Source organism: Chaetodon trifascialis, chromosome 16 (genome assembly GCF_039877785.1).
Source record: "Chaetodon trifascialis isolate fChaTrf1 chromosome 16, fChaTrf1.hap1, whole genome shotgun sequence".
Taxonomy (NCBI): domain Eukaryota; kingdom Metazoa; phylum Chordata; class Actinopteri; order Chaetodontiformes; family Chaetodontidae; genus Chaetodon; species Chaetodon trifascialis.
The window spans coordinates 11,320,262-11,333,014 of record NC_092071.1 but is presented as its reverse complement, the minus strand read 5'-3'; the positions used below and the strand labels follow the sequence as shown (position 1 = coordinate 11,333,014).

Below are 12,753 nucleotides of genomic sequence, written 5' to 3'. Positions count from 1 at the left end.
TTCATTTAATCTATATCCCATGCAAAAAGGTCAGTGCTGAGGCAACACGCTGTAGTTGGAGGGGTTATGACAAACTAGCACTCCTTAGTTTCAAATGTATAGTATGTTAATATTAAATCTAAAATTTTAAAAATGTGTGTGTGAGGGGGTTTGAGTGAAATGCACAAGAAATAATTTTCATGTTTTTTTACTTTGACACCGACTTGTACAGAGCATCAACTCAAAACAACTTCACAAAGGCTGTAAAAGTATTTACAAGGTGGAAAAAAAACAACTACGGTCTTAATCTAAAAAGCTTTAAAAATGTGCAATTTCTTGTTTGGCATGCACACACACACACGTTCTCCCACTCACAGGAAAAACAAAACAAAAAAAGCATACCCACATGAGCTCAAAGCTCCCTTTTGTACCTCATACAAACATATCTTTGAGATAAAATATGATTTTTGTTAATAAATAGTTCAAACACTCCATACAGTACACAGAAGATGCATGCATGGCAGTTTGATTTGAGAGAACAAACATCAATATAAAACCTAAGTCAAATGAGTGTTGATTGATAGCGGATCAGATATAAATAGGAAAAAGATATTTTGTACAGTAAATGACTCGTAGAGGGACAACGAGGGAAGTCACAAAAAGGGCTGACGACAGGAAGTGTTCGACTTCAGTAGTAGCACAGTATTTGTTTTGAACATCAACATGAGTGCTGAATGTCAGCATTTCCCTTACGTGTAAGGTAACTACATACCACACACAAACATATGCTACAACGGTTGTGTGCCCATAACTAGAAACGGTACACAGACAGACAAAATATTTGAGTGTATACATGCGCCATCCTCACGGCAACACATAAGGTCAACGTGTTACAGTGTCAGACAGTGAGGAATATACAGTGTGTGCGCTCACTAATGATGCTACCACTAGCCACAGAGGAGTGCGCGGATAATGGCATGATTATCATGTCTACCAATGTCTACAACAGCAGTCAGGAGACGAGCTGGTTCACTGATGCAGAATATAAATACAGCGAGGGCAGCGTGAGGAATTACACATGAATATACTGCATCCGCTCCTCGTCAATCAGTCTTTCAGTCAGTCTGGGCTTGTCAGACTTTTGGGGGGAGCAAAAAGGGACACTGGTACAGTAGAAAGCATTCAACTGGGTCATGCATTGCACAATTTCCCCAAAAGGAGGTCTCAAAACAGTAGACACAACAGGAGGGAAAAGTTATTCCAGCTTTTGGCTTTTCCTTCTCAGTGAAAGTGACAGCCGTTTCTCTCACAGTAATAAAACAAACCGTAACACAACCTCCTCTCTGTAACTTTTTTTTTAAAAACTATTACCAAAACTCCACTTAGTGCAATCATGAAAAATTACCAGTGATGTTATGTTGTGTCACGGGTAGTTTCCTCGCTGTCTCTGGTGGTGCTACCAGCAAACTATGCCCTCCCTGAAGGAGGTACCAAAAGTCAATCAAGTTCAATCAGGTCTTGAGTTCCTCTGGGAAGCAAGTAAGAAATCCAAGCTCAGAGCCTTCACGGGTCCTCAGGTGCAAAGCAGATTAGATGCTGAATGACGACCATCAAGCAGGATTAAACCAGGAGCACATCAATTTTACAATTTTACAACATGTATGTGGCTGTAAAGCGTAGCTGGCGCTCGGACAGAATCACATCAGGTCATCGTTATCAGCAGGCAGCAATCTGAAGTGTCTTGTGGGTTCAGAGAAACACCCCATTATGTCTGGGACGTGATTCTTAAAGTGTAAAATCTACAGGTGTGTGATCTTCTCCTTTTCAGATTCAAACATCTGCTCAGGAGTAGTTGGTTTCAGGCATCTGGATCCACAGAAGCTCTTTAGGTCCTCTGGCATTGGAAGTTTATGTCTCAGGTCTGGACATCCGACGGTTCAGCATTCAGGAGCCCCCCTACGTTCATTAGGGGCAGGGCAGCATGCCCCACCTTCCCCAGGTAGCGAGATAAGGGCAATGCAGCACCACCGAGGGAGCAACAACAACCCCATGCTGCAGCCTCTCCTGGGCTGGTGGGACAGGGAGGGGGAGGCGGGGGAGGGAGAAGGGATGAAGATGGAGCGGGGCCATGGGTTAAGACTGTGTCATGGTGCGGGGGTAGAACTGGTGATGGGCCTGAGTGCTTGTATGGAGAGCGGGGGAAATGGGGGAGATGTGAGCCTCGAGGGGGGATGGGTGAAGCGTTCGTGTCAGAGCATGCAAGCAAGGTGGGTTCTGAGGTGACAGTTGGGAGCATGTTCGATGTAAGAGATGATAACAGGTGTTTGCCGCTGTGTAAATCTAACAGCGGTGAACTGTGCGATGAATGTCCTCTGAAGGGATAATAAAGGTTCTCATCGAGATAACTCCTCCTCGGCTCGTGTGTGCGTGGCAGTGTAAAATCTGGAGTGTTTGAACAGCTTCGCGATGAGAACAAATCTGGGGGTTTGGGGAAATCAAGCAAAGAGGCATCAGAGTCTACAGTGGATGGGGATGAGGAGAGCAGAGAGAGGTTTGGGTTATGGTCTAAATGTGGTTCTGGTTCTGGTGCTGAGAAGGGCGGTAGGTAGGTATCTGTCTGGAGCTGTGCAGCCGGGGCAGCAGACAAACAGGTGGAGGCAGGGGCCAGGTGTGTGGCTGCTGGGCCTCCTCTGCAAGAGCAGACTGAGATGGCAGCGAGGGGTGTGGAGATGGTTTTGGAAGGGTCAATGGTTGTAGTGACGGGGGAGGTAAGGGCGGAGAAGGAGGGGGTGGGGGGCTCCTGAGCTCCTGTCAGAGGCTGGTCCCGGAGGCGCTGGAGTCGGGGAGGTAGGTTGTGACGACCCGGTACCCCTGGGCGCGGCGGATCATGTCGCGGATCTCCCCGTTGAGCTCCAGCAGCTTGGAGCAGATCAGGCTCAGGTCCTGGCGGGAACCAACAAGGGCAATGGTGCCCGTCTGGCCCAGCGTCTGGTGGCGAAAGTAAACATTGAGCAGAGTCTGGACCTCGCTCTCTGAGTTGCCACCAAACACTCCGTTGGGCCACTGCCTCCTGAAAACGATAAAAAAGAAGGTGTGATCGGTCAGAGGGTATAAAGAGAGCGTAAGGAAAAGAAAATACTCTGTTGTGTCGTGTGACAGTGTGTTCAGTCAGTCATCTGGATCAGGAAGAGCAAGAAGAGGTAATGAAGTCATGTCGGGTTAAAATCAGACATCATACGTTGCTTTTTAATTAGGTCCAATGTTGTTGGGCTTTTATTTAACGACCAGAAACAGCAGTCAGTGTTGCTATAAAAAGAAAATGTTTATTCGAACAAACACTTAAACACAGTCTATCCAACAGGTTCTTAGACTACTGAATATGTGGGATGGGTTTCCTTGCAGAAGCATTGCACGACTGGAAATGTTGAGTACATGAACAACAGTCTAACTGATGTTTCAGAATCCTACTGCAAGAAAACTACCTAATATTGATCAGGCAACCACTGTCTCGTGCACTGGTTCTCTAGTGGAGCACTAGGGGTCACCCAAGCTTCACGGGGGGGTTGTGAGGCCTTTTTGAGTTCAAAGGATTGCAAAAAACATCTGATGCAGTATTCTCAGATAAAAATCAGCTCAGTGTCACTCACCTGCACTCCTGGATGTAGCGCACAGCTTTGGTGAACTCGTGGTTCTTAAGGCACTCCAGTACAGCCTGCACAGCTGCCTCTGAGGTGGGGAAGCTGGGCACAACCATGGCTGCCACCTGGGTGGCGTGTGCGTGAGTGTGGGCCAAGTGTTTGTGTTCCAGGTCGCTGGCCACAGCCGCCTCTGCTGCCTGCAGGCTGGTCTTCAGATCAGTGAGCTCTCGAGACATGTTCAGCAGCTACGTGGTGGGAAGGCAACAGATGGTGGTTGAGTGAGTGTGTGTGTGTGTGTGTGTGTGTGTGTGTGTGTGTGTGTGTGTGTGTGTGTGTGTGTGTGTGTGTGTGTGTGTGTGTGTGTTTGTGTGTGAGCATTTTCAGTCATCACAGAAGGGAGGTTTATCTCATTTGGTTCAATATTCAAGATCCACTTTAGGAGCCAGCAGTGTGGAAAGGGGCTGCTGGTCTTATTCTGGTCTCCTCTGTGAAAGCTGGCACACGGTGTGTAGCATGCTGACCATGCTGCTAATGAGGCTAAATTGAATTTAGCTGTATGCAGGTTCATGCCGTCATTTGGTGTGGTAACAGGAGCAGCACGCTGAGCGAAGCTACCTGCAGCGAGCGGACTCGGACTGTGAATGATTTTCATGTGTTTCCTTTAGTGTTGCTCGTGGCAAGCCGTCGATTGAGCACCCCAAACAGCATGTAGGCTGTGAGGTCCTCCTGCACGAGGCTGGTGTGATCTTTTGCCCCTTTAATCCAACATGGATGGCGTGTGCATGACTCTAAATGTGCTGCTGAGTGCAAACAAACTTGTTTTTGATATTGTTGTATAATAACGTTTGTTATATTCATTTAACACTGCTTCCAGTTTATTTCTTATCCCACTCAGTTGGTTCACATTTTTTAACAACTAAATCTTAACGATCCTGATCAAAAAAAAATGTTTATTTATCTTATGTGATAAAATGAGTCTTCTCACATCCAACAGTCAAGCAGAAAAACATGAATACTGAACCTCTTTGATTCTGACAACAGATTACTTGTATAGCGAATCTTAGTCACAAGATAATCATCAAGTAACTTGGTGTGTTACAGCTGTAAATGATGTCTTTATGAACTGTGGCTCACCTCAGGCACAGAGCTGATGGCATGAACTTGACCAATGAGCGAGCAGTAGGACTGGAAGAGGAGGAGAAGCTGGAAATGCAGCTTGTAGAGCCTCTGACAAAGCTCCAGTTGCTAGAAGGCATTAAAAAAGAAACCGGGTCAAATTCAGCAGCAGCAGAGAAAACACAGACACAACAACAAGACCACACATTCTCAGAAGTACACACCACACACATGCAAAGGAATACAAACACAATAACAGCTAGCTGATTGTCCTGTGCGAAAGTAAATTAAGCAGTTTATTTAAGAAGAATCTAAGGCAGTGAAGTGAAGAAAGAGAACTTACTGCAAGAGACTCCATTTGCTACACAGCGAGAGAGCATGTTAAGGCAGCAGAGTGAGGTGAGAGGAAGACAAAGCATCAATCAAACACATGCACTGCACAGTGTAAACCATGACTATTCACAGTCAAGCTACCAAGAATTAGTCGACAGTTTATAAAACCCAGCAACTTTAAATCTTATTTAGTCCTTTGTACACAACTGATCAAAAGTTTGGAATCGAATGCCACAAGAGCTTGATTTGGTACAGCAACACGGCTGAGAAGACCACCCCACATTTCTGAATGATCTTGCATTCTTTTAGGTTGCAGAAACTTATTTTGTATGAAGGGTTTGCAACAAAGGTAATGTTTTGTACAACTGAAAGGGCAGAAAGAGACAAAGATTCCTCTGAGCAACAGCCTAATTAGAATATAAGACATGGCCATCATTAGTCAAAGATGACGCATTAAAATCTGTGCAGATTTAAAGAGGAACAGGTTCCTGTTTCAGTGCATAGCAATGCCTATAACAGGTGTGTTGCTTTAACAAAGCTCTTCTTAAAACTTCAAAAAAGAAACAGAGCTGAACATACAAGCTAATCACAGTTCAAACCTGTTCCATCTAACTGCCGTGTAAACTGCAGAGGACCCAAAGAAAACAGGTTCCTGAAATATTTAGAGCAGCTTTGTGGTTCAGTAATGATCTTACAGTTTGCTGGACTGGAAAGCAAATTCAAAATCAAAGGGTATTTGGGGAAAAGAAGGTTTACAACTGTATTCTCCGGTCATGCTACACTGTGGGGACTTCAACTAAATGGAATAATTAATCACTGAGATGTAAAGAATATATTTGGTGTCTGATTGATACGCTGTTTTTGTCACTATTGGAGGAACAGAGGAAAAACATTAATGTAACATTCCATTCCAAACGTTCTGAATAGTAGTGTAGATAACACACAGTGAACATGCAAAGAGAGCGAACATTTCAGTGTGACAGAATCACAGAGGAGCAAAGAGATCATAAATGCAAAGCACAGATGAAGAAGTTACCCTGCTGAGTGTGTTAGCCTGTAAACTCCAGATATCTGCATGTTACAGTGAATAACTCTGAACAGTACCTTCTCCTCTGAGTCTCCAGGCTGGCATGTCACCACACTGTCACCGGGGCACCGGGGAAATGTGTCCTTACAGTTCCTCAGCCACTGAAGGAAAAACGTAAGGTGGAATGTAAGAGCGAGGGGGGAGGGTGGAGGTCACACACTTACATGAAAAACAAAACTAGATTTATCAATAAGGTGTAAAGGTTGAGTTACCGATACAGCGGCCTCCTCTCTGGTGTTGTAGGTATCCAGATACTCCTGCAGCTCCAGCGCACTGAACTTCATCTTTTCAAGCAGACCATAGGACATGATCTGGAAAGAACAACAAGCAGAGAGGAGGTGAAAAATGACTCACCTGACTCATCCCACCTGCCTCATCCAACCATTTGCCAGCAATGCTCACCGTGTCAGCATCAATGTAGATTGTGGGACAATCTGAGCATGTGGTTAGCATCTGAGAGGACCTAAGGAACTTTGATCCGATGCCCCTTAAACCCTCTCCAAGGTAAGTGGCGACGTCAGTTGTCAGGAGGCAGAATTTACCCTGGATGTTCTGGGAAAGAAAGAGGAAATATTGTGCTGCTACACACGGATGCTTATAAATTCTATGGGATGTGAGAGTTAGCTTGAAGTGGAAAACGAGCATCATAGCCATAAACAGAAACAGAATATTATGACTGATGTCACGTAATCCTTTCTGTGATTTACCTTAAAGAGAGATGAGAAGACTTGAAAAGTGTGGACGGCACAGGACCCATCTGAGTCGGTCACAAGCTGGTTGATGTGGCAGCGCCACGCCTCCTCAGCATCGTCACACACTGTGGGCTGGAAGGCTGCCAAGATGGCAGAGAAAAATGGAGAGGGGGGAGGAGGAAAACCAAGGTCTTCCAAGTCATCTACATCATCACGTAAGCTGTCGCCATGAAAATGGGGAAGAAATGAGGGTACAGAGAAAAAAAGAGAGTTTGATACCTTCCCCGAACAAAAAAAAAAGTTCTGAATTAAAATGAAGAGCACGACGACCTGATGAGATTATATGAGCTGGATAATGTGACTGCCTTTGTGCCATTTAGATCTTGTTTAAGTGGTATTTGGAAACAAAACTAAGCTAACGTAATATACAGGCTACAGGGGACAGAAAATATCAAGCAACAAAGAAAATCAACAGTTGACACTGACTCTAACTAGCATGTATAGCAGTGTTTCCAATGAGTGATTTAATTACTTATACAAGGTTTAAAGTATATTTTCACGAAGAATTATCAATATCTTAACACCTTTTAATATTTACAGCACACTTGATTGAATGACAGCTTACAATCAATCTCTCTCAATGTTGTACACACAAACATTACGGTTGCTAAAACCAGCACTCAGACTGCAGTTTAGCTGAGGTTTAGTCCCACTGTCAGTCAATCTGCCATCTGATAAGATACTCCAGCGAAGCAATACTCCGTTTTGTTTCCTGCTCTGCTGTTTACTCCTGTCTGTCACATTCACCTGGGCAGACAGTTGGGGTCTAGAAAGTCCAGCGGTGGTTGGCAATAGTCTGGGTTGAGGCTGTGGTCCAGATTGCGGGGCTGATCCTGAGGCTGCCCCGGCAGCTCCAGGGTGAAGCTCTCGCCGCAGTCCGAGCCGTGAGGGAGCTCGTGGGCGCTCAGTGACAGGTCATCGTCCTGGGCCTGAGTGTCCTCATCGTCACCACACACCCTCCCCTGAGGAGACAAAGATATTACATTTTACTGAGAATAACAAATGTATCTACAAATGCATACACCTGCGTATGTTTATGTGTATTATTCCTCACGTGCAATCCCGTGTGATCGTCATGGAGCGCTCCCTGGCCCGGCGTGGTGGCATTGAGGGATTGTGGGTCGGCAGATGTGTCGTAAGAAGTAGACAGAGAATCGGTGTGGTTGGTTTCCTCTGATGGAGAGGGGTTAGTCTGGAACAGGAAGACAGACCAGGAATATCTATAATTTCGATTGATTTATCCTGTCAAATTGGGTCATTACGACAACAGACAACAAGGTTTTTCAGGCTTCAGTGGATGTTAATGTTGTATTGATCCAACAGTTGCAGCTACGCACGAGCTGAGAGTGAGAGAGGCTCTGGCTCGTCGAAGACTCCTCTTCCTCTGAGGACTCGTCTGAATCGTGGGGGTCCTCGTGACCCAGACTGGGGGTGCTGCCCGAGTGCTGGCTCTCCTCCAACAGGTCGCCCAGCTCTGTGCTGTCCAGAGATCGTCGACGCACGCCCCAATTAAAGTTATCGACGGTCTCGCCCTAGATGAAACACACACGCATAGACATTGGAAGAGAAGGGCAGAGGCAATGGTAGCAGTGACTTTCACTGCTGTGAGAACAACGTTTTCATGTTAACCTTCAGGATAATGAATAGTCTGAGAGCGTCTGATGACAAGCACAAGATGCAAAACGATCGTTATTCATGGCATGAGAATATGCTGGAAAGGCTGTCTGCATTCAGTCTGTCCCATTAAGACTCATTTATCTCCGTTATGACAAACAGCAGTATTGTCAGAAATGTAGTTCTGCAACCAAGCTGTGAGAGCAACATGAAGCACAATCATCCTTTGTTTGTTCAGAGGGAAACAAAGGCGCCAGCAACACCACAGCGCTGATAGAAGCTAATGTAAGTGGTCAGTGAGAGAGACCTTACCTGGAGCTCCTAGGCAGCGAGGGGAAGAGAGAGAGACACAGAGTTAGACAGACAGAGGGACAAGGACGAGGGACAGAGAAATACATTTCAAATATATTGATGTTAAAGAAAGAAATGAATGAAACACGCATTAAAGGTAAAAGGGAAAGAAAGAGACGGATTCTTTACTATCTATACTTTAAATTAAGTGAAATAAGTTAAGTTACTGTGGGCCAAACACAGTGAAATACGAGTCTCACCTCTCCGTCCTCCAGCTCCACATCAAGGAAGTCAAAGTCTCGGAAAACCCTGAACTGCTGCTCGCTGGCCGTGTCGTCAAGCGTGTCCTCTCTGGTTCCTCCCTCCTCTGATGACACGCCACTCTCCCGCACCTCCATCATGTCCAGGTCGCCACACGATGAGAAGATCACCTGACGAGAAGGAACAACTGAGGTATTTACACTTGTCACAGAAAGCCCATGAAGTTCACGATAAGAGGCATTATTCTGCATAAATATCAGGAAACACTGGAGGACCTTGCCAGGGTCAATAATTTCAAGAGCTTGGCAGGACAATTTGCCTCAAGCAAAAGTGACTTCTGCCCTTTTGTGGGTTTTTGTAGACTGTAAACAAGCGGAGAGCACAGGTAGAGTGTTGTAAACAAGAGATGGGCGGTAGCTTACAGATGGGTTCTTGGTGAGTCCAACTTCTTGTCCACAAAGAGACAAAACGTTCACCAGCTTCTCTCTGGTTCTTTTCTGTATGTAGCAAAAAGACAGCAAGAGACAGAAGTATGACACGCGAGAGACTTCCACTTAGAGTTACATGAAGAAATGTATGCAAACTTGTCATATGCTGATACCTCAGAGGGAGCTTCTGACTCTACCTGAGAGGATTGTGGTCGCCTCCAGCTGACAGGCACCAGGATGGTGTTGGAGTTGGATCCAGAGGAGGTGGAGGAAGTACTGCGGGTTACAGCCATGGCTCTGGCCTTCCCCTCTCTACCACCTGAACCCTGGAGCTCATCGAACCGACGCCCAATCACTGGAGTCTATGAGGAAAGCACAGCCCCTCATGAAAAAGTGTGAATACCACAGACATTTATGACACGTTATGAAAAACGCTGCCTACTGTAAGTGTAAGAGGGCTCTTTCAACATCCATTTAATGGAGTTGCTTCCTCACCTCAGAGATGTCAAAGGTGAAGTCTAGTGTTTTTCCAGGCAGAGCCTTGGCTGAACCATCCCATACCCTGCTGACCTCGAGGTTGGACAGGTCACCCTGTGAGTGGCCGTACACCGGATGAACCAGGCTGGCAGAGCGTGATACCACCAGTTTTAAGATGTTTAAGGCATCCTTCCAGTGTATGGTCTATGGAGTCGCAAACACAGCATACAGTGTAAGAGACACATCACTTTCGATAGCGCAGTAACACAGACTAGCAGTGGAATAAGCAGACAGTTACCTGGACAAACTTCTCAATGGTCTTTGTGACATCAGCGTTGAACTGTTTGACTTGTACAGCAGTCAGGTCCATGTGGCTGAGCAGACAGTAGATGATCTGGAGGAGAGACTGCTGCATGCTGGGAAGGCCTTTATCCAGCAGCTGGGAGATGGAGAGATATTCAGTGAGTGACAACACATTCACGTACAATATTTATCTTGCTCCGGGGCAATGTCAGTGGGTCTACTGGCCAATATAACACTGAACTGTAGGTGAGTGGATTATCCTCTATCAACTGGCAGATTACTAAAAATATGAATAGAATATTGAGTCAATGCCTAATGAGTGCAATATGTATCCACACTGAGAAAAAGCCAACCATGTCTGCCTAGAAATAAGGTATGCACTGCATAATTATCAGCACTTACCTCAGCCATATAGGTGACCATGTTGAGTGTGATGTCGGAGAAAGCCTCATGGAGGTAGCGACAAACCACGCTGACCCAGGAGAAAGGGTCCCGTGTGTAGGAGCGAGTCTTATAGAGCGTCATCACGTGGGCCAAGTGGGACAGCTTTGTGTGCTTTTCCTCCAAACACACCTGAGAGAGCATGAGAGAAGGAAGTGCTTTTTTTATTTTATTGCTTTTCATCTTTCCTGCAAGTGTTAAACTTATCTTTTGTGTGGATGTTTATTTCTCATGCCTTATCTTTAGATAAACTAGCTTTAACACATAAGAAAACCTGACCTAACCTAAAGGAAAACTAAAGTAAACTCGGCTCAAGTGAAGAACTGCACAGTACCTGCGCGATCCTCTCAGCGCTCTCCTTACAAAACTGAGTTGGGTGGCCAAAGTGTTGCACCAGGTGAGGCAGCAGACACAGCACATTCAGAGGGAAACCTGCACAGAGAGACGAGGTTGAACATCCAACACCACCCAGTATAAAAGAAAACGGACTGAGCTCATAAAAAGATACGGGATGAGAATACCTACCTATGGACTGTGAGCTGTCAACAACAGGCACACGGGAGACAGGCGTGAGCTGGCAGAAAAGCTGCAAGGTGAGGTCAGAAGTGGCCTGGGAGGTAAAACCCTTCAACAGAAGCTGCTGGATCCCAGAGAATCCACTCCACCTCAGCTGAGCCTGCAGCTTCTCGAGGCGTTCGCGATTCTCTGCTCTGTCCAACGGCACCTGGGAAATAACACCATGAGTCATTAGCTGCTCAAACTTCTGCACAGTGCTGATAGATAGTTAATTGACTTGGTCCAGCTGGTACTAAGACCTAACTTTTTCTCTCTATGAGTTTCATCTTATCTACCTTCGACAGCAATTTGTGAACGAGGCGAAGTGACATCTGATATTCAAACTCAAAGTCTGACTCCATGAGCGACACCGCCACCCAGAAGACTGTGGCCAGTATTGTTGAAGGATGGGAAACATGGGCCGGATCCGACAGAACACTGGGATCAATACGATTGGTTGACGATGTGCAGGACCCAGGGGTTCTTCCAGTCCGGGCGAGGCCGTGACTGTTGCAGGCCTGTAGATTGAGAATCAAACATAACACTGAATTAGAGAGATGGTCAACAATTCTGCGGCAGTGTAAAGGTGTCGCACTGAACAAGAATCCCCTCCTCTTGCCTGTATGCGGTCCAGAGTCGCACTGCGAGGAGGATCATTGGGCTGGTGGCCACACTCCCCAAACTTCTTGGGGACCGAGTAGGAGCGCTGGTGGCGCTGTGACGACAGACCGACAAATCCAGGGCCAGGAAAGTTCAACTGACCAGTGCTCTTTCGGTTCATCAGTTTGTCACTAGTCACGAAATCTGGTGAGGACGTCCTGTGAATCCAACACGGTGAACATTAACATACTTGAATATGCTGTTCTTGTATCAAATCTCTAAGAAAATGAGGAGAGTTTTAGCATCTCATAAAGAGTGGAGGCCTACCTGGTTAGAGCTGCCATGAGGTCGCTGTTTTTCAGACATTCTGCTAGATTCACGACCACTGACTCCAGTGTCAGCAGCACCTCCATCACGTAGCCCTGAAAAACACATTTATGTTCATGATTTCTTATATTTGTAAAGGGCTTTTCTAGACCCAAATCCCAACAATGTTGTTTAATTACACACATCAGCATTCTCATTTATAAGGTAAACTGGGTGTTATGTGCCGTAACAGTTCTCTCATGCTTGTTTCTAACCTGACAATCACTTGTTCCACTCACCTGCACCTCGTCGCCATGTTCTCCCACCACCTCGACCAGGCGTGACACCAGGTCGGAGACAGCGTGGTTGTTGATTGGTTGTTTGAGGGCTCTAAAAATCTGGAAGGAGCGCCCGGCATAGTGACGCGAGGAGCTGCACAGAGCCGTCTGTAAAGCCACGTCGCTCAGCTGCTGCTCCAGGTGAAAGTCTGTTTGAACAGATGGGTATGAAGATAAAGATACACAGAAACCCACATGCGGGTTTGTTTGGAGATATGGATTATTACCTTCAAG

General features: G+C 46.0%; 1 protein-coding gene across 3 annotated transcripts in view; it reads right to left on the bottom strand.

Annotated features, from left to right (window-relative positions):
- Positions 1 to 171: 171 nt before the first annotated feature.
- Positions 172 to 12,753, bottom strand: part of fryb (furry homolog b (Drosophila)) — a 47,909-nt gene continuing 35,327 nt past the window's right edge. The window contains exons 44-66 of one of the 3 annotated variants that reach the window (XM_070982360.1): positions 12,481 to 12,668; positions 12,203 to 12,297; positions 11,895 to 12,093; positions 11,572 to 11,793; positions 11,246 to 11,444; positions 11,055 to 11,152; positions 10,682 to 10,852; positions 10,275 to 10,415; positions 9,995 to 10,180; positions 9,697 to 9,861; positions 9,494 to 9,568; positions 9,071 to 9,241; positions 8,243 to 8,437; positions 7,960 to 8,097; positions 7,653 to 7,867; positions 6,861 to 7,065; positions 6,556 to 6,705; positions 6,366 to 6,464; positions 6,171 to 6,254; positions 5,077 to 5,094; positions 4,752 to 4,862; positions 3,627 to 3,862; positions 172 to 3,049 (exon numbers count right to left, since the gene is read on the bottom strand). In XM_070982360.1, the coding sequence (XP_070838461.1) occupies positions 2,791 to 3,049; positions 3,627 to 3,862; positions 4,752 to 4,862; positions 5,077 to 5,094; positions 6,171 to 6,254; positions 6,366 to 6,464; positions 6,556 to 6,705; positions 6,861 to 7,065; positions 7,653 to 7,867; positions 7,960 to 8,097; positions 8,243 to 8,437; positions 9,071 to 9,241; positions 9,494 to 9,568; positions 9,697 to 9,861; positions 9,995 to 10,180; positions 10,275 to 10,415; positions 10,682 to 10,852; positions 11,055 to 11,152; positions 11,246 to 11,444; positions 11,572 to 11,793; positions 11,895 to 12,093; positions 12,203 to 12,297; positions 12,481 to 12,668 (3,620 nt within the window). In that variant the 3' untranslated portion in view covers positions 172 to 2,790. The other 2 variants (XM_070982358.1, XM_070982359.1) reach the window with 2 other exon arrangements.